General features: G+C 44.7%; 1 protein-coding gene across 4 annotated transcripts in view; it reads right to left on the bottom strand.

The window, feature by feature from the left end:
* The window catches only part of IFT46 (intraflagellar transport 46), a 716,375-nt gene that overhangs the window by 418,515 nt on the left and 272,892 nt on the right, over nt 1-24,968 (bottom strand). For 3 of the 4 annotated variants that reach the window (XM_044080916.1, XM_044080913.1, XM_044080917.1), the window contains exon 8: nt 1,419-1,540. In XM_044080916.1, coding sequence (XP_043936851.1) covers nt 1,419-1,540 — 122 coding nt within the window. The remainder of the gene's footprint in view (nt 1-1,418; nt 1,541-24,968) is intronic. The other variant, XM_044080915.1, reaches the window with a different exon arrangement.

The raw sequence follows: 24,968 nt of genomic DNA, 5'->3' as shown, positions 1-24,968 counted from the left end.
CTTGATCCAATGTTGTGCTGGAGGTCAATATTTGATCATGGAACTGAGACTGAACTTTACAGAGGTTGACCCTGAGAGTACCAACCTAAAAAGATAAATAAATAAAAATAAAAAATAAACTAGACAGATGAAGTTATGCATACAAGTCCAACAAATATATGGCTACAATTGACACTGAAGTCTGAATAGGGCTGGCAAAAGGACTAAGGCTTAGATTAAGTCAGTTCAACTTTAAGAAAAAATATTTGTACTCATGAAAAGATGACACAAAAATGGAACACACACAAACTAATGGTTGACATTTCCACAAAAAAATCAAGAACTATACATTACAAGCCTCAAGAACAATAATCAAAAGGAAATAATTTTATAACTAAGAAGTCTTGACTTTCTGGGATATTAATAAAAGTAATAGCAACTGCACAACAATAATCCAATATACCAGAACATGAAAACATCCATAGAGAGGGATATTAAATAAACAAAACTTGTGAATGCTAACCATAAAACAGAAAATTCACTGTCTGGAAGCATCATGGGGAAATAGACTAAAAGAATGCAATGTAAACCTCATGAGAATATATAAAAAAACACCTTAACTACACTAACAGTAGCAAAGGCAGCCTGGGCCCATTTACAGTCTCGACTAAAATTAGCATGTGGCAAAAGAGAAGAGTCCTTAGTCTCACAGCATTACGAGCAAAATGAAAGGGGCAGGTAGTTAGGAAAGTTTTAGATTCCAGGTTAAGTCATGTTACCCTTAGTCCTGAAGGTGATAAAGATGGAACTCTCCAGTCTTAGCTGTACTAATACCTTAATATGGGTCAATACCAATCTTGAGACTTTCAGTGGGAAAAAGTTAGCTTTCCATTCTAGACACCAGTAATGGCAGAAACAATGCTTCAAAAATGAACATCACTGAAATCAAATAAGGAACACAAAGACCGCAGCTTAAAAGAGTAAATGTCAGAATCATCAGAAATTCAAAATATCCCCTTTTATAAAGAAAGGTCACAGGAAAGCTTGGTAACTTGCAATACATAATAAATGAAGAATTTACCTCTCTGTTTCAAGAGACAAGTGTAGACAAAGAAATGAAAAAAGATTTCCAAGTCATATCTTGCACCATTTGAGTTCAGAGTAAGTATAAATAAAATTGTCTTCTGTTGTCATCATCTAGAATGAAAGTACTCTCTACACTTAACACTGTGCTTTCTAGTGCATAAAGTGACACACACACACACACACACACACACACACACATATATACAATAAATGTATACTCATATAAATATACATAGATGTTATATACAACGTAGCATTTCTAGACATGTTATTTCTTAACCAGTTAAAGGTTTATGGAAATGACTGAAAAAAGGAAGTGATATAGTAAATTTTAAAGGCTACAAGAGATTTACCTTGTATAGTGTACGTTAGCAGGTGGCTTTGACCGATGTAATTCACTAATGCTTTCGACCCAGTTATCAATGGCTTTAGGGTTCTTCTCAGCATCTTCCAGACTTTTCACTTTCATGTGCTGCTGGACAGAAAGTTAAAGAGGTAAAGAACCAATCTGCACTTCCGCATGCGATGTTGTAAATGTGAGGTTTCATTTTTATTACAGATTTCTAGAAAAAGATCTTTTTGCTTTCTTAATTATACTTTCCTTGGTTTACACTGCATCTTATACATTTTAAAGAAGGTTGCAAAGGAAACATCTGCCTATCACTTTAAGATTAAAGTGCTTTGGTTTTATCACATCCTCAACACTTTATTTGTTGACATCTGATTACTGGGAAAGTCTGACTGGGTAGGAGCCCATTTCAGCAGAGGTCTGAGGAGAAAAGCTCCAAAGTATTATAAAACATTTTAAAAACAATAATGCTATCATTCTTTAAAAATAATAGAAAATGCAAATACGGTTTAAATAATTATACCAAATTAGATGCAATATGAAACCATTGGTTAAGAATGGATACAAGTATAAGACAATGACTTAACAGTTAGAGAAATTCTAGCCAGTTTACAGACAAATTAAAGGTAAGTTAGTATAATACAATCAGGAACTGTAATACAAAATGAGAGAAAAGTAGACTTATGGTATATTTAGAGAGAAAGCTAGGGTAGAAAAACTGACAGAAGTAAGGAATTGAGTCAAGAAGGGAGAATAAGGAGATGTAAGGTATGAATAGGTGCGTGTTCACATTTATGGATATAGTTTAACCTGATCTTGAGCAAGAAGAGGGACAGCGTTTAGCTAGGAAGTCTTTCAGAATGGGAGAGAAGGTACTGACCTGATGCGTACATATAAAGAGTTCCAGGCCTTAGCAACATGATAAAAGTACAGACAATGCCCAGCAGATTTGATAGATTTGTGGACAGACAAGAGTTTTTGGTCACAGGGTTGTAATGACAAACTGGGAACGTAGTTGTGTAGAAAGTTATTTAGTGCTGGACAAGCAGAAGGATTCTGCATAATTTTATAGGTGGTAAAAAGCTATGTATATGTTAGTTGATGGGGTAGTTACTAAACAACCAGCGGCTACCAGGCAAAGGTGTAAAATAAAATTAAAAACTCCAAAACACCAAAAATATGATGGGGTAGTTAACCAATTTAGTCTTTCTAGTGCTATACAGAGGTGGGTTTTGAAAGGAGTATTTGATGCAAATTTAGCAACTTTGTTAAAGCATTGTTCAAGTTTTGATTTTTGATATTTGAAGGTGGGTAAGGATGGCAGCACCATAAAGAAGTGTGGGGAGGAGATAAGTACTGGGGAGTGTAGCTTTAGTTGTGTATTTCAGCAAGTTTTTGGCTCAATAAAGCATGCCTAGTTTTTGATGAGTTTTTCTTATGCAATTTTGTATACACGAGTTGAATTTAATATGATTATCCTTATATTCCCTAATAATTTTCTAGAAGTGATTTTATTTGTTGCATTATCAAGAGACAGCACTTAAATTTGTTTTTTTTTTTCATAGAAGGATTTAGGGAAAAAGTACTATTTTTTTTTAAGGGATGAGCAAGACTTGTGAGTTACAAAACCATGTTTCAGTTGCTGTTAAAGCTTCCTGAGTAATTTGTTGGAGGTGTGCCATGTTGTCCGCTATGCAAATGAGCATGGAGTCATTCTGTGTACTGTATTAGGGAGGCCTGCTGTATGGATGTGTTGAGGTTGTTGGTGAGATTGTTAAAGAGGAGGGGACCAAGGACAAAGCCTTGTGGTACATGAGCAGAGAAGTATGGAGAGAGAGTGGAGTGCCATTTTATTGACTGATACTTTAGCTTCTGAACAGTGTGCTGAGAGAGACCCACTGAGGACTTTTAAACTAGAAGTTTGCTGTGACAAACTGTGTCGAAGACTTTAGACAAGTCTAGAAATAAGGAGGAGACTAGTTTGTTATCTTTCACTTTACTGACAGTATCTATATAAGTTAGAAGTGCAGTGTTAGTACTACAGGAAGGATGGAAGTAATGTTGTATGGGGGATAGGAGTTCTTCCTGCAGGAGATTTGGAGAGGAAGAATAAGAATATGTCTAATGTTAGTAACATCTGCTGAATTTCCTCCTTTGTGCAGAGGGATAACATGTGACTTTTTCCAGACAGAACTAATGCTGGATTCCTGGACTGACCTATTTACAACACTTGTGAAAGGGTAAGTAATGCTATTGGCAGCTATTTTAAGGTACTCGTTTGGATGGTCATCAGCTGAAATACAGCATGGTTTGAGTTAATTTAAGAGTAGTTTTACACAGAAGTGGGGAACAGGTTTGAAGGTGAAAGTGCATGTGGTGATATGTGGCTGCTGGGCAGGGTTAGGATTAGATATTGGGGAATCCTTAGTTAAAAATACTATACTATCTATGAAATAAGAGTTGACTTGTACTGTGGTTTCAAGTGATGATTTATTGGGAGTGGGATTAGGGTTGAATTTATGGTTGGGATGCAAGATTTCTTTAATGGCTGTCCAGAATTTTTTAGGGTTGTATTAACTATTAATTTGAAAGTTATTATAGTATATTTTTTGTTTTCATTAATTTGCCTTTCTGTATGACTGCTAAGCATTCTGAAGTTTTCAAAATATTGTGGTGTTTTATCTTTGTCAATGTTTCTATGCTTTTTCTCTATGCCATATTGGCATTCTACTCTTTTTGGATAGCTAAACTAAGTCTCTTATTGGCTGAGCTTACTATATCCCAGGATGCACCACTACCAGTCCCCAGATCTAGTTTGTCTGCTTATATAGATGAAACAAGATAAAACAGTAGAACTCAAAACCGATCTCTTCAAGGCAGGGGAAGGAGGAGATGGATCCCAAACATCTGAAGTTATGGTGAGTACATAACTAAAAGATGTTATGTGATCCTATCCATTCTGAATGATGTAGCACCTGAATCCTGGGTGGCTCACTGGAAAACACTCCTGAGTACCGTGGAACCAAAAGATGCTCGTCCTTTAGATGCCACATCCAATTTATAGTGGAAATGACTTGGAATGAAAAGCTATAGAAGTATAGCTAGCTGGGTAGAATGAGAGCTTAGATGTTGTAAGTTGCTTATTCAAGAAGAATAGGCCTGAGCTATGCAATCTCTGATCCATTTTGAGATAGTGGCTTTTGTGATGGTTTGGCCCAATTTATTATCTGAGAAGGACACAAACAACTGGTCTGACTTGTTGCTGAGTCCTGTCTAAATAGAAGCGTAATTGCCTGTGAACATCCAATTTATGGAGAGTGTATTCTGCTTCATTGGAGAATTTTGGAAAGAAAACTGGTAGCTCTAGAGATTGTTGAAGACAGAAACTAGAACAGACCTTTGGGACAAAGGATGGATTAGGCCTAAGTGATACTCTATCCTTGTGGAAAATCAATTGCGTTGGTTTAATAGACAAGGCTTGAAGCTCTGAAACTCTTCTTGCAGAAGTAATAGCCACTAAGAATGCCGTTTTCCAAGACAGATATTTTAACTCATGTAGCAGCCGGTTCGAAAGGGGAGATGTTAATGTGAAGCACTAAATCAAGATCACGGAGGTGCAGGATGAAAAACTGGTGGTCTTAATAGACTCGCACCTTTAATGAACGTTTTGCATAGTCTGCTGCTCATCAAAGGAGGATCCGTGGATTCGTGGAATTTAGAGATAGCCGCTAGTTGGACTTTAATAGTTGAGACAGAAGATCCCTGATTAAACAGGGATGTTAAAATTTCAAAACCTCTGGGACAGGAGCAGTGATAGGGTCTAAGCCCTTGAGTTGAGCCCAGATAGCAAACCTCTTCCACTTACTGAGGTACAATTTGTTAGTGGTGGGTTTGTGGGCGAAGATAAAATGTGAACAACTTCGGATCTAGTGTGTGCCTTCTAACTAAGGTCGGAAGTGGAGGGCTGTCAATTTCAAGGATTGAAGGGACTGATGCCAATGTCCCGACTGAAGGATTAGCAAGTCCGAATCAGGTCTAAGGTCCACGATCGTCCACTGCATGCTTCTTCAGGTAAGGAAACCATATCTGACGAGGCCAGTATGGGGCAATCAGAATCATTAAAGACCCCAGTTGAGAAGCTTTTTGAATAACTTTGGGAAGAAGTGGAATTGGAGGAAAGGCATAAAGTAGCCCTGTTGGCCAAGGTTGTGCTAGAGCATCCATGGCTGGTACTTCTTGATGTGGGATCAAGGAGAGACCTTTGGCACTTGGCGTTTTGTGGAGTTGCAAATAGGTCCCCATCTCTTGAAAACCTGGGCTGCTACCAGCGTTTTAGAGACCATTCGTGAGGAGAGAGAATTGTCCTGCTTAATTTGTCCGCCAATACATTTGACTTTCCGGGATGTGGGTAGCTACAGCCCATTCCCACACTCTCATGGCCTCTCTGCAAAGGGGTACGATCTGGTCCCTCCTTGTTTGTTCAGATACCAGACCACCGACATGTTGTCTGTGTGGATGGCGATGATGCCCTGAGGAAGAAACTTGTGTAAGGCCTGTGGGGATAAGTACAGCCCTCATCTCCAACACGTTGATGTGGAGAAGAGCTTGCCTGGAAGCCAGGAGCCCTGAACTAGCCTGCCCAGACAATGCCCCCCACCCTATCTGGGAGGCATCTGTCGTCAGGGTAACCACTGGAGGGAGAACAAAGGGTTTCCTGATCCAAGTTGGATGTCTGAAGCCACCAGCGCAGGTCCCTTTGCATATTTCCGTAATCATGATGTGATGATTGAGGGAAGATCCTGAAAGGACCATTGAGTTGACAAGAGCCACTGAAGAATCCTCATGTGTAATCTTGCTAGAGGAACTAAAAGAACTGTGGCAGACATTGAGCCTAAAACCTGTAGAACCATCCTGGCTGGGGCTTTGGATCTCGAGATCAGAGCTTGAACTTGGCCCTGTAAAGTTGGATCCTTTCGGCAGGAAGAATCAATCTTGAGTCTATCTCTGCTCCTATAAACTTTATCGTTGAGAGGGCAGCAAGACAGACTTTGACCAATTGAATGTAATCCCAGAAACACCCAGGAGATGGTGGCTTTGAGGTTGTCCATTAGTAGATGCCTGGTGGTGGCAGTCAGGAGCCAGTCGTCGAGATAGGGAAACACTTGGAATCCAAGACTTCTCAGGTGAGTCACTACTGCCAAACACTTGGTGAACACCCTGGGGCTGTGGTGAGACCAAAGGCAAGCAAAATTGGTAATGACTGACTCCCAGGCTGGCCTGATGTATCGGTATGTGATAATAGGCGTCCTTGAGGTCTATGGAGCATCCAAACATCCTTCTCCAATAATGGGAGAATGGATTGTAACGTGACCATTGAATTTGGATTGGATTGGTTCAGTTTGCTGAGATCCAATATTGGCCTCAGGTCCCCTGTCTTTTGGCACTAAAAGAACCTGGAGTAATTTCCTGATCCGATCTGGTCTGTGGGGACCGGTTGGATGACTCCTTTCTAGCAGCTTTAAAGGGCTGCTATTTCCCTTTGACTGGGTGGTGGGTCCCGGCTTCTCTTGGCCGGTGGGGGTGAGTATGTGAATGGCATGGTGTAACCTCCGGCACCCATCTGTCCTGAGTGATTGACTCCCAGGCTTTTAGGTGCTTTAAAGCGACACCCGACTGGCTCGAGCAGCACAGCCGGGCAATCCCTCATGACGTGTGGGAGGCTGAAGAGCCACGAAAGGACTCGCGGTCTCCACCTCTGCCGCCTCTGGGACCTCTGCCTCTGGACGGGAATCTTCCTGCTGTTGGGAGAAAAGATTTGGAACCACATTTTCCCTCCTTAAAGGGAGTGGAATAACGGGCACCCAGATAAAGTTTTTCCCTCTTGCTCACAGCGGGTAAGGGTGTCTTTCACCTTGGGTCCAAACAATGAGGACCCATCAAAGGAGCGTCGGCGAAGGAAGATTTGAAGGCCAGCCAGGCTTGTCTCAGCCACGCCTGTGCCTGGCCGCATAGGAAATGAGCCTCATGGAAATGGGATAGCCAACTGAGAGCTAACCGACTGGGCTAGCTGGAGAGGAATCTGACAACTCCTTGACCAGATCCCTCTGAAGCCTGGTAAAATGTGCCAAATAATTCAGAGACCTTAAGGTGGCCGCTGATGTCAGGGTGGCGCTCCCATACCTGTCCATACTCCTAGACTCCTTATTAGGAGGATGGGCCCTCTGCCACATCCTGTTGTGTAGCAGATGCCACCACCATGGCATCTACAGCCACGCCTTTAGTAAGGAACTCCTTCGGGGAGCAGACAAAAATTTATTTGGACGAGAAGGGACTGGTTCCGGTATCTGGATGACAAACTAAATCCAGAAGCTAGACACCCAGGAGGCGGAGGGCTGAGCTCCAAAGGCCTTGAGGAGCACTAGAGGGGTTTGGATATCCAGCCTCGTTGTTTGAGGATCTCTAAGATGTCTGCAAATGAGACATCATCCGAGGGCGACAGGGACCCTCTGCATCATCCATATCAGTGTCTGATGTAATAGACTCGGGGAGTCCACGTGCTTCCTCTCGATCTCTTCCTTGGGGTTCCTCTGAAGACAACTCCGAAGAACCCTCAGGAGGAGGGAACCCCACTGGGGTAACCTCAGGCCTCGGGGCTCCGCTGGCTACAGACAGGGGACTGAGATGGCGAGGACTTGGCAAGGCACTCCTCATGGCCCTGAGCCTTCTCCGGAGCCGTCGGTCTCGGCCGAAGGCTGCAGCTGGCCGGGAGAGGCTGGAGCACCAGGCTCGGGTCACACCGTCAGCCTCCCCGAGAGAAAGTCAGCGCCCAAACTTCGACCCCGAAGGCGGGTTGGAGTGAGTCGGGCCGACCCTGAGATCTCCAGCACCTGCTCAAGCAGTCGGAGGAGGAATGGCAATGGGCTCCGAAGTGGGCCAACTGGCAAATTTTGGAAGACTGGGGACTGGAACAGTCTTTGGAGCACCCTGTCTATATCAGAATCCTCGAAGAAGAGAGGATTCAGGAGGCAGGAGAGGCCTCTCGGGTTCGCCCCAAAGAATGGGGACCTACTCAAGGGCTGGATCGATGAGTACCGGCTCGAGGTAATACAAACGGGACCATCGGTCACCAGCCAGAACCGGCCCCGAGGAAGGTGAGAATGTGGGGGCGACCTTTGTGGGCTCCGAGGCAGATGAGCGCGATGGCGGACCCGCCTCTCGATCCCCAGCCATCGGCTCGAAGCCAGAGGAAGTCTAAGGAGAGGCCTGCCTAGGTCTCTTGGCAGTCGGATCCGCCGGACTGGTCGGAACCAAGCCCTTTTCTTTTGGCTGGAGCAGGAGAGGATGCCAAGGCTTCTTCAAAGGAAGGTTTAATTAAGAATCAATTTATTTTTCCTCTCCTGGAGGACCCTTGAGGAAAAAGCGTGACACGCTGCATGACTCCTGCAAGTGCTTTGCCCTAGACAATATACACAAATGATCTGTGATAGACATTTGAAACCACATTAACATTATTTAAAGCCCGAAGGCCTAGGAGTTTGAGACATGATGTTAAACAATTCTAGTACTTTTGACAGGAAAGTAAACAACTATCAATTTACTGATGATAAATTTAAGCTCACAGTTATAGCTTAACACAAACACTTCCTGAAAATGACAGGGAACTCTAAACAACTAAGATTACTGAGACCCTGTGAAGTTTTAACAGGTTGACAGTCCGAAGGCCCTGGATGGAGGGCCGAAAACAAACTCAACCCAATCACACACAAAAATTTTCAATCCACAAAGAAGCGATAGCCGTTAAAACAGCTTTTGTGACCAAAAAACAGCAAAAACTGACAGAAAAGTTAGTTAATAAAAACTACTCAGCCCAGCCAGCTCGAGACCACGTCTTCGAGATCTGGGGACTGGTAGTGGTGCATCCTGGGATATAGTAAGCTCAGCCAATAAGAGACTTCGAGGGATCGGCTCCGAACCCATCATTCAGAATGTAGGCGAGATAGGATCACATAACATCTGCATTATTTGATTTTAGTGCCTTCCTATAGGAGGTGCAAGGCTATTCAGAAAATTTGTACTGAAGTCATTTACAGCATCATCTAAGGGGAGGATTTTCAGCAAGTTCCAGTTAATAGATGATGGAGTAGTAATGAACTTTTCTGGGTTAAACTTGGAAAGGTTGCATGTTGTTTTATAAATATGCTGTTTAAGTGGATATGTGAGATGATCACTGAGACAGTCAGATATTGTGCCTGTGGTAGTGTATTTGCTAGGGTCTGATAAAGGATCCAGTCCAATATAGCAACTCATCAAATTCCCCAGTGTGTGGGGCTACTAATTAGTTGTGTGAATCCAAATAAGTTCACACTACATTTAGGGGAGTTCAGTTCATGCCCAAGCAACTGACATTCACATCACCTAGTACTATTTTTCCTTGTGCAGTTGTTACAACTATCCAATATAGGATATCTTCCAGTACACATGTACTGTCACTAGGAGGGATGTAAAAGACAGTAATACATAGTTACTTTAATAGTTTAATTTCAGAAAGTAATAAGAAGCTGTGCTGAATTAAATTTTGGTATTAATTTGTTAAAAGGGGAATATTAAAAGCAATACCATCACATTTCCTCTTTATACAGTCATTACAGATGATATTATAGCCCTCAAGCCAAATTATAACAGAGAGCAATCAGTTTATAGCGAATACAAAATAATTAACAGAGCAGTACAAAGTTGAATTTTTTTTTTTGTTTCATTTCTTGATTGCAGAAACCTATCAGCCAGGAAGACCAAGTAACTGGCATATGCAGTATAAAAAAAGAAGTTATGTCTTACCATAACGTTCCATCTGTGTTGTTGATCTTCATTCATTCAATACTGATGGGTTATCGGTTCCATCCTTGGAACAGAGCCGGCCAAATATCAAGCTCGCGTCAGCCAAAAACTCTCGAGCCAAAGTCCTACCCAGAATGCTCTGCTCCCTGTTACCTCAGATCGAGTTTGCAAGTTGATAGACAAAGGTAGAGGTTACCTCTGGTCATAACAGACCTACAATAAAGGAGTATATGAGATCAACCAGGATCCTCCAGAGGAGGACAGAGAGTGGGAAGTAATGAATGAACGAAGATCAACAACACAGATGGAACTTTATGGTAAGACATAACTTCTTTATCTGATGTTGTTAATCTTCGTTCATTCCTTAAAGATGGGACAGAGTCCCCAGCTACCTGTATCCCTGGGTGGCCCTCTTGGAAGGACATTCCTGAGAACCATGGAGCCAAAAGAAGCTCTACCTCTAGAGGCCAAGTCCAATTTGTAATGAAGAATAAAGGTATGAGGTTTGGCCCAAGTTGCAGCTGAGCAAATATCATTGAAGGAAGCCTTAGCATGGAAAGCTGCTGAAGTTGCCATAGACCTTGTAGAATGTGCTTTGACTCTATGAGGCAAGGTGAGATGGTTTTTGCTGTAGATAAAGGTAATACAATTTCTCGGCCATGAAGCCAATGTAACTTTTGATAAAGGATGACCTCGTCTAGGTCCAGAAAAAGCCAGAAAAAGTTGGTCTGATTTACGGGTAGATTTTGTTCTGTCCAGATAAAACCGTATTTGCCTATGAACATCCAAGGAGTGCAGACAATACTCTCCCTTGTTAGAATGGTTAGGAAAGAACACTGGAAGGTAAACAGACTGGTTGATAGACCAAAATCACAACACCAGCTCTTCAGCTCGAAAAAAATGTAGGTAAGAACCCAAGTGTAGAATACGACAACAGCCAGTTCACCAAACACGATTTATTTGCTGTACACCACTTTTGGTAAAAGAGAAGAATTAGTTCTCAGTGGTACCCTATCCTTATGGAAGATAACATAGGGAGGTTTGATGCATAAGGCTTGAAGTTCTGACAAGCGTCTGGCTGATGTGATTGCAATCAGAAACAAAGTTTTCCAAGAGAGCATTTTACATCACATGAAGATGCAGGTTCAAAGGGGGGAGCTGTTAGAGCTTGCAGAACCAATGCCAAATACCAGAGTTGTACCGGTTCTCTAAAGGGAGGTTTTAAGTGGATAACCCCCTTCAAGAAAGTTTTACAGAGTACATGTGACATAAGCGAAGAATCCTGAAAACCAATGTGGAAATTTGAAATGGCAGCTAAATGCACACGAATGTTAGAAGCAGACACCCCAGAGTGGAAAAGATGTGATAAGGGATCCAAAACCACTGAAACCGGGGCTGACAAGGGGTCTAATTGTTTATTTGCTGCCCATAGAGAAAACCTTTTCCATTTATTGAGACAGATTAGTCTGTTGGACGATTTATGAGATGCAATAAGAATATTGCGCACAGGGGATGAGAGGTTTTCCTGCCTGGCAATCATTGGAAGTGGAGAAATAAAAACGGTCACTTTCAGGGTTGCTAGGATTGGGGTGAGTCAGACCCTGCGGATGGGAGATCAATGTTGAGGATGTATTGAGGATCCACAGTTGATCTAGCAGGTGAGGGAGGGAACCAGACTTGTTGAAGCCAACATGGAGCAATGAGGATCACTTTGCTTTTCAAATGTCGTGCTTTCTTCAGAAATTGGGAGATGAGGGGAAGAGGAAGATAAGCATAAAGTGGACCCGAGGGCCAAGTCTGGACTACAGCGTCTCTCTGTGACTGTCCCTGAGGGGGGATCAGGGCAAAATAGTTGCTGCACTTGTAGTTGGTTGGGGAGGCGAATAGGCTGCAGCAAGGCTGGCCCCAGCGGTTGAAGATTCTTGCCACTATCATAGGGTTGACAGACCACTCGTGAGGTCGCAGAATGCACCTGCTCAATTTGTCCGCTATCATGGTGGAGCTCCCGGGAATGTGTGTTGCAATTAGAAAGCAGTTGAAAGCTATCACCCACTTCCGTATTCTCAAGGCATCTTGGCATAACGGGTAAGATCTGATGCCCCCTTGCTTGCTGATTTACCAGACCACTGACATGTTGTCTGATTGGATCACAATCGTCCCTGATGGAAGGATGGAATGAAATGCTTGCAATGCTAGTAGCACTGCCCTCAGTTCCAGGACATTGATATGCAAAAGGGCCTCTGTCTCCAACCAGGTGCCTTGGACCGAGTTTCCCTGATTTAGCCTCCCACCCACCCCATCAGAAAGGCATCCATAGCTACCGTGGCTTTCGGTTGATGGGGGCTGAAGGGGCGAGACCATTGTTGGGAATTTCAAAACATCCACCAGAGTAAATCTTGCTTGCATCTCTGACTTACACTTATCTGAAAAGACAAAGGACGTTGTAGAGGGTATCACTGAGTGAGAAGTAACCAGTGAAGGAACCTCATGTGGAATCTGGCTAGAGGAACAATGGTGATCGAGGCTGCCATTGACCCCAAAAGCTGCAGTATAGATTGAGTGGGAGATTTGTGGTGACAGAGCAGCGGCTGAACCTGTTGCCTTTTTTTTTAAGCCAGTGGTTCGGAAGGTGTAGTGCAGGGCTTCTTCCAGTAGACACTTGATGGGGGCGGTGAGGAGCCAGTTGTCTAGATATGGAAAAGCCTGGAATCCTTAAAGTTGCAAGCGAGTAATAACCACCGCCATGCATTTTGTGAACACTCTTGGGGCTGTAGACAGACTGAAGGGCAGAGCTCGAAACTGGTAGTGACTGGTTCCTATGTGGAAGCTGAGGTATCTTCTTGAGTGTTTGTCCATTTTTATGTAGTAATACGCATCTTGAAGATCAACAGAGCACATCCAATCATCTTCTTCCAGGAGAGGAAGGATAGACTGAACCATGACCATCTGGAATTTCTCTGTTTTTACAAATTTGTTCAGTGTGCTGAGATCCATAATTGGTCTCCAGTCCCCTGTCTTTTTTGACACTAAAAAGAACTTTGAGTAAAAAACGGATCCTATCTGGTCTAGGGGGACTGTCTGGATGACTTGTTTTTGTAGCAGCTTTTGGATTTTGCATGCTGCTGCTATCCTTTGACTGGATGGAATGTCGGGTAATACTCTGGATGAGATTGGACAAAGATGGAAGGGGATGCAATAGCCTCTGGATATTATTTGTTGTACCCAAGAGTCGGTGGTTATATTTAGTCAGGCAGCGGGGTACAAGGAAAAATGACCCCCAACTGCTTCCAGAGGTGAGCAGTCAGGCAACACTTCAGGCAGCGCTGATAGGGTTGGTCAGAGAAAGAATCTCTGGAACCCTGGTTTTGCAGACCTTCTCTGCCCCGAAAGGGGCGTCTTCCATTGGAGTTTCCCCCTCTGCCTCTGGGAAGAACTTGGCACGTGCATCACGAAAAGAGCCCTGTGATTCCCTGTGCCACATCTTCCCCTTCCTCTGATTTCTGGAGTAGAATCGTTGAGGAGTGGAGTGTCTGACACCAACGGCAGACAGGGTCTTGCCATCTTGTTCGCACTTTGTCCCTAAAGTGAAAGATACGTTGGCAAACAAGGAAGTGGCCTCAATGTGGGCATTCATGAAGGAAGCCTTAAAGGAGTCTGCAAAGTCGCAAAGGTGCATCCAGGCATGTCGTCTGGTGACTATATCTGCGCCTGCCGATCTAGCCGCTCCTTCCATTGCATGAGAAGTAAGACGCATGGAAGAATTGGAAATGGACTCTAGGGTGACTATCTGAGAAGCCACTTTGTCATGAACCTCGTCAGAAACAGCTCCTGTCAAGGTTTTAGAGAGCTGGATGATAAGATCCCTCTGAAGCTTGGTAAAGTGTGCCAAATAGTTCAAAGACCTGACAGCGAAGGTCGATGAAGCAAACACACACTCCTCTAGTCTGTCTATTGCCCAGGACTCCTTGATGGGCAAATGGACAGTTTGGCTCTCTTCTGCCAAATCCTTCTTAGCTGCTGCTGCCACCATCATGGCATCTACTGAAAGACCTCATGACCAATGGGGATTCTCAGCTGGGGGGCAAAAAGATTTTATCAAGCCTCCATGGAATTGCTTCCAGGGTGTCAGGAGCCTTCCATGCGTGCTGGACAATAAGCTGAATGAGCTCATCAGCCTGCTGGGTAACCCAGGAGGTAGGGGGCCGGGCACGAAATGCCTGCAGCAATACAGATTCCTCAGAGGAAGGATTAGAGGACTTCCAGTCACCCCTCTGTCTAAGGATCTCAAGGATGTCACCAAAGGACACCTCATCACAGGGTGACCATGGGGACACTTCCCCGTCATCAAAGTCCGTATCTTCAGTCAACGACTCCTCAGTGGAGTCCATGTGCTTCCTCTTGCACGATGCTTTGCGGGGTACATCCTCAGTGGGAGGTTCTGGGGAAGACTGCAAAGAGAGGGCTCTCCTGATGAGGAGAAACCTGAGGCCTTTGTGCCCGCTGTCCAGCGGTTGTGGCTTGTGAGAGTTGCGGCACAGAGGGGGGAGAGGACTCCGACATGTGGGGTTTGCCAGCAGAGGCAAGCGCCCTCTCCATGGCCTGGAAGGCCGGCACACCCAAGGAGGGATGGGAGCCCGGAACAGAGAACGACAACCTTGGAACTGGGGTCACACCCCGCCCAAACAAACTGACCCCCAGACCAAGAGTCTCAAGAGGACTGTGAAGTGTGAGAGAGGGAGGATTCCTGGAGGGTGCCATAGAAAAAAATCGGCGTGGAACCAAGAATACCCTCTCCCACAGCACAGCCACTTGCCTGAGAACTGCCCGATGCCCAGTGCACTGAGGACCACAAGGACGACTCTGGTTCCAAAGTGAGATCCACTATTGGAGTCGGAGGAAGGGAAGCTGCTGTCGGAGTAATGGGCTTCGATACTTAGGTAGAAGTCGAAGAAGGAGTTTGAGGAAGATGTACATTCACCTGAGGGAGGGAATGTGGACTTCAACGGGTGAGAGAGACCTCTGACTACAAGCAACTGGTCAACAACCTGCAACACATCTTGCTCAGAGTGTCTCCTGGTCGAACTCCTAGAAAGACCTGAGGGCGATTCTGGCCTGTCTAGAAAAGGACTATATTGGCTACCAATGAAGGGATCCAAGGAAGGAGAGTACTTGGTCCTTGTTAATTCGAGAGATGCAGAGCCTGGAACTGACGACGTCTGCACCATCAGTTCCATAGAAGTTGAACATGTCTGCACCATAAACGCAAGTGTCTGCACCAATGGGTACGATGCTGTGGATGAAAGTGTCTGCACAGGTTACAAAGACAGTGTCGAAATGGACTACACTGAAGAACATGTCGGTGCCAAAATGTCTGCACTGTAGAGGACAGTAAAGTCCTACTCGGAGCCGAAGGGGATTGTACCTGCATGGACAGTGCTGGTAAGGGCTGCGACGGAACTGTTGGAGCCATAATTGTCTGCACAGGGAACTCCGGTGCCAGTGTCGATAAGGACATGGCTGGAGGCAGAATTAGTTGAGGCAGTGCAGAGCCTGGAGCCGACAAGGTTATAGGTGATAGCACCGAAGTAGTAATCAATTTCACTTTCTTATGAGTCGACTCCCTGCGATCTCCAGAGGGAGATGAAGGGAGCAACCTCGATGAGGAAGAGGAAGAACGCCTCTTACGGTGTTTAGCTGGAGGGGGTGACCCCTCCGACCCAGAAATAGCCTCACAGAAAGAATATTTGAGAAGACCCTTCAAAATTAATTTGTTCTTTCTCTTGTTAAGAGTCCTGATCGAAAAATTTCTACAAATCCCACACAGGGGATCCACAGTAAGGTGGGGGCATTCAGACAATAGACACATAAGTCATGGCCATCGGAAAGGGGTAACTTACGGCCGCAATCCTTACACAGCTTAAAACCAAAGCTACTTTTCTTATCTGACATAATGATGTGGAGAAGAACAGTACCAAAAAGAAAAGGAAAGGCTACCCAAAATGGTAAGAAGCAAGAAGAAGAAGGATTACCAACGATGGTAATGAAGAATTACCTCAAAGGTAAGAAAAGGGTACTAAAGAGAAATAGACTAAAGGGAGAGAGTCTTAAGGATATCATAGGGTAGGAGAATAATACCAGAAAATGTTTGAGAAACTTTAAAGTAGAAACGATATATATAACTTTCAAAAAATTAGAAATAGCTGAAGACAGTGGCTTGACATGGCTGTAGAGCAACGTGGCAAACAAGATCTGAGGTAACAGGGAGCAGAGCATTCTGGGTAGGACCTTGGCTCGAGAGTTTTTGGCTGACGTGAGCTTGATATTTGGCTGGCTCAGTTCCGAGGATGGAACCGATAACCCATCAGAATGGAATGAATGAAGATTAACAACATCAGATCTACTGGTCAAGAGAAAGGACAGTTGTCAATTTTGTAAGTGGCCTTAGAGCGCAAGGACTACTCTTTTGGGGAGATTGTTAAAGCCAAATTTCAACACAGGTAGGTGTTTGACTAGTCGAAGTTAATACACAGTAAGGTTCTTCAAGTTAAATTTGCTTGATTAAAAAGTCACAACCAGTAATAATGTGGTGAACAAGAACATTCAGACATTTTACTATAACTTCAGCCTTCTCTACCGTGCTTCTTACAGCAGGAAAAAGGAAATAAAAGTAAACAGATGAAAAATCAAAAAAAATTTACCTGGCAAGAAATATGTGCTATTAAGATTCTTAAGATAATAAAAATTAGAATTTATAGACTGAAGGAGAATTTAACAAAATAATCCAAAATATTTAATATATTGCAGTCAAGCCAGATTACAGCAGTGAGATTTCCATGACCTGACAATTAACACTGGAAAGATAGTAGTGCTGCCACTGGGTTGATTGTATTGCTGGAGTAAATCAAGTGCATCAAATATTTGTTAAATGAGTATGAATTCTGATAAAAATGGGCTATTTTTAGTCAGGATGCAGGCCAAAGGTAACCAATACAAAAAAATGTTACTAGGAAAAGATTCACTACTCATTAGATTTGAAAGAAAAAGAAGTTATGTACTCACCATAACGTTCCATCTGAGTAGTCACACTTCATTTTTTACAACTTGTGGGTATTTGGATCCATATCGAATCTGAGACAGCAACCTTTTCAAGCATCTGCTCCAAACTCCTCCCCTTATCCATAATCCCTCACATCTCCTACCTTCCCTCAGATCGAGTTTGCCACTATCCAAACTATCAGCAACTCAATAATATCGCTAACCTAGAACAGGTTCAGGGGAAGGAGGGCAGGACGGTTGCTGAAAATGAAGTATAACTACTCAGATGGAACGTTATGGTGAGTACATAACTTCTTTATCTGAAGTAGTTAATTTATCTGCAACCTGTGAGACAGAGTCCCCAGCTACCAAAACTCCTGGGAGGCCCTCGTGGAAGGATATTCCTGAGCACCACAGAGCCAAAGGATGCTCTCCCTCTAGAGATCAAATCCAACTTATAATGAGAAATGAATGTATGTGACCTTGCCCAGGTCGCTGCTGCACAGATATCATCCAGTGAAACCCTAGACCAAAAAGCAGAAGAAGTCGCCCATGGATCTGGTAGAATTAGCTTTAAAAGGACCAGGCAGGAGACCTTTGCCCTTATAGACTTGCAGTATACATTGTGTAATCCATCTAGCTAAGGAGACCTTGGATATGGCTTTGCCCAAAAAGGGTCTAGAAAAGGACACGAATAACTGGTCAGACTTACGAAAGGGTTTAGTTCTGTGTAAATAGAAACAAAGCTGTGTATAAACATCTAGCAAATGCAGTTTATATTCACCCTTGTTCTGAAAATTTGGAAAGAAGACAGGCAGGTTAATCGTCTGATTAATGTTTGATTCAGAAGCAATTTTCGGTAAGAAGGTAGGGTTCATGCGGAGCGAGACCCTGTCTTTATGAAAGATCAAGTAAGGGGGCATGGCAGACAAAGCTTGAATCTTAGAAACTCTCCTGGCCGAAGTAATGGCCACTAGAAAAGCTGTCTTTCAGGATAAGAACTTCAAATCTAAGGATGCTGCAGGTTCAAAGGGAGGAGCAACTAACACCTGCAGAACTAGGGTAAGGTCCCAAGGAGGGACTGAGTCCTTAACCAGAGGGCGTAAAAGAAAGGTGCCTTTCAGAAAAGCTTTAATCAGTCTCAAAGAGGCCAGAGCATTAATATTTTCGCCGACATGAAAATTAGAGATGGCTGCCAGTTGCACTTTTACCGTGGAGGAATTAGCCCCTTGTTGGAAAATACTGGTCAAAAACTCCAACACTGCAGAAACCGGGGCTGTAAAGGAATCTAGGTTTCTCTGAGAAGCCCAAATAGAGAAATGTTTCCATTTGCTGCGGTAAATCTTCCTAGTGGAAGCCTTGTGGGATGCCACCAGAATACTCTTTACTGAAGATGACAGACAAGGAGTCCTAGCAATCAGGGGAACTGGAGCAACCAGACCATCAGCATGAGGCTGTCCAGGTCGGGCGGACAGGTGCCCGAGAAATGAGAGATGAGATCCAAGCAAGGATCCAGAATCCAAGGAGGAGTAAGAACATGAGACCAGAGGAAGGGGAACCACACCTGACGAGGCCAGAATGGGGCAATGAGGATCACTTTGCACCCCAGTCGGCAAGCTTTCTGAAGAAACTTTGGAATGAGAGGTAACGGGGGATAAGCATACAGTAACCCAGGAGGCCAAGCATGGATGAGAGAGTCTCTGGGGGAGTCACCTGGTGACCGGATCAAAGCAAAGAACTCGCTACACTTCACGTTGGAAGGAGATGCGAAGAGATCGCAGTAAGGCTGACCCTATTCAAGGAAGATCTCCTCCGCTATCGATTGTTTCAGAGACCACTCATGAATAGCCCGACTCAATCTGTCCGCTAAAATGTTGGAGCGTTCTGGGATGTGCATTGTAATCAGAAACCAACTGGTGGAGATCGCCCACTCCCACACTCTCATAGCCTCATGACAGAGAGGGTAAGTTCTGGTTCCCCACTGTTTGTTGATGTACCAGACAACAGACATGTTGTCTGAGTGAACTGTAATCGTCCCTGGGGGAAGAACAGCGTGAAAGGCTTGCAACGCTAAAACCAATGCCCTCATCTCCAGAACACTGATATGCAATCTGGTCTCAGTCTGGGACCACGTGCCTTGGACCATCTTCCCCAAATAGTGCCCCCCCCCACCCGAGCTGGGAGATGTCTGTGGTCACTGCGGCTTGGGCTGTGGGTGCTACAAAGGGTCGCCCTGCCAAGATTTATGGTGATTGGAGCCATCAGAGGAGAGATGCCTTGCAGGCTTTGCTGATTCGAATTGGATAGTCTATGGGAAGGTCTAGCCAAGACCACCGTACTGCAAGGGTCCACTGAAGCACCCGCATGTGAAGGTGCACACAGGGAAGGATCGAGATTGCTGCGACCATGGAGTCTAGGGCTAAGGATCGCTAATACAAGGGCCCGTCTGGAGCCTGTCTTGAGTTAGAAAGACTTTCAATTGGAGGGTGTCCAGCCATGCCCCTATAAATTCCAAGATCTGTACCAGGTACAAGAGGGACTTGGAGACATTGATGGTAATCTCTAGGTTGACTGCAAGATGCAGGAAGGAGTCTCTAGCCATGCAAAGAAGATACTTGGTGGCAGCAGCGAGGAGCCAGTCGTCTAGGTAAGGAAACACCTGAATTCCCTGAAGCCTCAGGTGAGCAGCTACGACTGCCATAACCTTGGTAAACACCCTGGGGGCTGTGGTGAGAACGAAGGGTAGGGCTCTGAATTGGAAATGATTGGTTCCCAGTCGGAAGCGAAGGAATCTCCTGGAGCTTCTGTGAATTTTGATATGGTAGTAAGCATCCTGGAGATCTATCGAGCACACCCAGTCCCAATCTCGGAGATAAGGTAGAATGGACTGCAGGGTGATCATCCGGAATTTCTGCTTGGCTACATTCAGGTTCAGGGTTGACAGGTCCAATATGGGCCTGAGGTCCCCCGTCTTTTTTGGCACTAAAAAGAACCTGGAGTAAACGCCTAATCCGGACTGATCTGGGGGGACCAGTTCGATGGCTTGTTTGTGAAGCAGCTTTGAAATCTCTTGTGCTGCTGCCTCCCTTTGAGTAGGTGGAACATCCGGGAGGTTCTTTGGTTGGACAGGATGGGTAATGAACAGGATGGAGTAGTCTCTGGATATTATGTGAAGCACCCAACAGTCTGCCATAATGGACTCCCAAGCTGTTAGGTGCAATGATAATCTTCCCCTGACTGTCTCCAGAGTACGACAGTCAGGCAACCCCTCAGGGCTGCTGTGTGGGTCTGTCCAAAAAGGTCTCCCTAGACCCAAAATTCCTCACCCCCCCTGCCTCTGGGGCGGCATCTGTCTTGTCCCCCTCTGCCTCTAGGGGACGAGTTGTCCTGAGAGTCCAGGGAAAACTGTGATTTTCGGAACCACATCTTCTTTTGCCCTCTCAGATACCTAGAAAAGGATCTTTGAGGGCTAGAGAAGCAGACTCAGATGGCAGACAGAGTCTTCCCATCCTTCTTGCTCTGGACCAGAGTGTCATGTACTGTCTTCCCAAACAGGGAAGAACCATCGAAGGGAGCATTTGTGAATGACGCCTTAAAGGGGTCCGTGAATTGACACAGTCTGAGCCAAGCATGTCGCCTCATAGCTACTCCAGTCCCAGCCGCCCTAGCCGGTCCTTCCATTGCATGGGAAAGAAGATGCATGGACATGTTCGATACAGATTTGAGAGTCAACATTTTCGCAGAGAATAATCACTTGTCCTTCGGCGACAAAGACTCTGGGGCTGACACAGCGAACTCTGTGACTAGGTCTCGCTGAAGTCATATGATGTGTGCCAAATAATTCAGCGCTCGAATGGAAAACGTCTCTTAAGAAAATACTCACTTCCCATAGCAATCCACCACCCTAGATTCCTTGTCCGGAGGGTGGACTGAGGAACTTTCCTGTGCCAGCTCCCTCTTGGTGGCAGCTGCAACCACCATAGCATCCACCAGGGATCCCTTGTACCAGGCCTGTCTGTCTGAGGGAGGAGAGAGGATCCTGTCCGGGCATTTTGATATTGGGTCTATGGTGTCAGGCTCCTTCCATGGCCCCGTGGTAATAAGATCCACTAAGGGATCCGCAGGAGGGGACATCCAGGATGTAGGTGGGCCTGTGCCAAAGGCCTCCAGGAATACTGACTCATCCGTAGAGGGTTTTGGGGCTGACCAACCTCCCTTCTGGTGGAGGATCTCCATGATGTCTCCAAAGGAGACATCCTTGGGAGGTGACCTGGGGGAACCCTCTCCTTCATTTAAGTCAGTATCTTCTGTCAGGGACTCGGGGGAATCCAGGTGCCTCCTTTTACATGTGTGCTTACGGGGACCCTCTTATGTGGGACTCTCTGAAGAGGGCTCGTGAGTCATGGGGGGGGGGTTCTCTAGCATGGGTTGTCCCTGGGACAACCTGAAGGGAGTCATGACCAAATCCACGGGAGCCTGGGCAGAGTCCAAGGAAATAGGTTGGGGTCTCGATCCTTGGGACAGAACCCTCTTCACCATGTCGATGGAGAGCGTACCTCCTTAGCAACCAACAAGGAGGATGCTCTCCCGGCTCCATCGTGAGGATTGGGGTTGAGGCAGAGGTAGCTGGGGTTCCGAAGGAACGGCTCTGATCTGACAATGTCGGAGCCGAAGACACCTCCATCCCCTCGGATCCTACTCCTCATTCTCGGCCCATAGAGTTGCTCGGATCCAAACAAGTCTGGATCCGAGGAACTCAAGGTAATCGCTGGCATTGAGTTTGGAGGAACCGTCAGTGCTGAACCCCCAGCTCCTCGGATCCATAAACTCTGAAATCACAGGCTGGATTAGGGAAGGAGAAACTGGATGAAAGAAGAGCATGGAGGTCCCCTCTCCAGCTGGAGAGGGGCCTGGCAAGACTCCCATTTGGATTTGGGTCTGAATGAATCTCATCATCATTCTGTCCATATCTAACTCCGACAGACTCAGAGTCGAGCGTGAGGAGGCAACCGACTCGGATCTGGCTGGACGGTGCAATGACCTCGATGAAGGCCTCGGGTCCAAGGGCTCCGTCGGCTCCGGGGAGAACTTCAGGCAGTGGAGCCGAGGAGATGTAGTCCTAGTCACTTTGGAAGGCGGGCTTGGGAAGTGCTCCCGCTCTGGAGACCACTTGTGGTGCCTATCCCCTCTCTTCTCTTTGTCCTTCTTTTCCTTTCCTTTAGTCCCCCCTTCAACAGGCCTAGTGGGAGGTTGAGTCCCAGCCTGAGGGGGGGGGGGTTGATCAGTTATTGGAAGAGTCGAGGTCGCCGTGTCTAAAGCAGAAACTGGCAGAAGGCCCTTAGCCACCAGCTTTGCCTTCCTTTCTTTTAGGGCCCGCACACACACTACACTGTAAAGAAAGATGGGGAACACCCAGACAAATAACACACAGAGTGTGGCCATCAGCCAGTGAAAGCTTATGGCATTTTTTAAAAGTAGGTTTTGGCTGCTCAGCCATACTATAAACCCACTCAGCCAAAACTTAACCCAACACTACAACACACACACTAAAGATAGGAAGGCCTATTATACTACATTACCACAACTTTAACTTTTTTTTTTTTTTTACACAAAAAAAATGACGAACATTTTTTTTTTTTTACAAAAAAAAATGTCGAATAGCAAAGGGGAGGATAAGGTTAAACCAACGACCACACACACTCACTAAAAGCACAAGAAAACTACTTACTTACTACACCCAACTTGGAGCTAAAGAGATCACAATGCTTTTGCATGAAGCAGCAAACGAGATCTGGGGGAAGGTAGGATATGTGAGGGATTGTGGGTAAGGAGAGGAGCTTGGAGCAGATGCTTGAAAAAGTTGCAGGCTCGGATCCGATATAGATCCGAATACCCACAAGTTGCAGATAAATGAAGTTAACTACTTCAGATATAGGGTTGTAAGCTGTCTTTCAAGAGTCAGGAGCTCTGACATCACAAGGGCCCTAAAGACCTTTCTCCTGACAAATGAGTATGATATGGTGGTGGTCCATGTGGAAGTGAATAATAATTTGGAGTACAAAAGCCTGAGGAATATGCAGACAGAGATATTTGGAACTGTCCATGCATGTGAAAAATGCAGGCAAGCCACTTGTCCTGAGAAGAATAATTTTCCCTCCAAGAACAATGCTTAGGTGCAAAATAAAGATAACTGGCTTCAACAATTGCTTAAATAGCAGGTGTCATCCCAGAGGGATCCTGTCTGTTTTAGCATGAGACAATCCAAATTACACAAAAGATGGCCTGCACTTCTTAATCCAAGGCTTATGTATACTGGCTAAAGCATTTGCTGCCAAGCCTAGCTAATGGACATTCCAATGTAACAAACATATCAAACCCAGGATCATATCAAGGTGGCTCTGCTCAATGCTAGAAGTCACAACAAAAAATACCTGAGCTTAAGACTCTTCTTCAATATTTGTGTAATTACTGAGGTGGTCCCACTTTGGCCCAGTGGACCATCCCGGTAAACAAATGTAAATAAATAAATAAAATAATTTAAAAAATCAATTCCTCCATAACTGGGTTTTGTGCCTACCACTAATTAAAGCCCAATGGCAACTAGTATGACCCTTAACAGATATGGAAACCCCACATCATTTCCAGGTACATTCCCAGAGACTCTTAGAACTCTAGATCACCCTAAATAAGAGAAACTATCAGCTTGTCACATGTTACAGAACACCCTCTCTGCCCCCTGACAATCATGTAAGAATTTTAAATGTACTTGATGGGCTCCCTATAAATAAGACCCAAACTATACTGGGAGACTTGAATTACCCCTTCAATAAACTGCAACACCTATACCACCAATGCAGTGTATATCCAAAAGTGAGGTTATTCAATTTAATAAACAAAACCTTCCTTGATAAGACAGTTAAACATACTACAGGACATAATATTCTCAATCTGGTCCTTACAAATATAACCTCTTCATGCACTGTTCTCATTGTATCTGCTTCCCCAGTTAAGGCAGACTATAAAGTAGTAACTTTGACCTTCAGAATCTCCAAAGCCCCTGCATCCAAAATCTTGGAAGTTCAAGGATTTCAAATGTACTACCCTCATCAAACTCTATGACAAGATAATATTTTAGTTGGAATATAAATACATGCCAGTGTAATCCTCCTTCCCTGCCAATAACCCTGTATTACCACAAATCTACCCACTAGTGTTTTTCTTTTCTTCTATCACTGCTGGAGTCCTCTTCTGCAATCACATTATTATCAGCACTCTTTTCCTTTGTCCTTAATTCTCTGCTGAATATTCATCCTTTCTATGCCAAGTTCACATGTTCATAGGTGTTTACTAGGCTAACGATCACAAGGGCCTTTTTAAGCCTAGCAATGCATCTCAAATCTATGACACGTTCTGATACCCTTGATAAGTGTAAGCATGGGCCTGGGAGATGAACCATTTACAGGTTACCTGTTTGCATCAGGGACGTAGGTGCCAAACCAGGGATGTCATTCTTCTTTAAACAGCAGTTCCTTATCTATTATGTAGGCTCAGCCCGTTTCTATACCTGTGTTGCATGGGACCTTGGTAAGTGAGTAAACCCGATCCAAAATAAATGCTGTTTCTTCAGCTCTCTATTGAAATGTCCGCACTGAAAATGCAGTGTCAACATGCCAAAAAAAAAAAA

Source organism: Protopterus annectens, chromosome 8.part0 (genome assembly GCF_019279795.1).
Source record: "Protopterus annectens isolate FY-2018-M chromosome 8.part0, PAN1.0, whole genome shotgun sequence".
Lineage (NCBI taxonomy): Eukaryota > Metazoa > Chordata > Ceratodontiformes > Protopteridae > Protopterus > Protopterus annectens.
Note: the sequence above shows the minus strand (reverse complement) of the source record. Positions and strands in the feature narration are given on the sequence as shown.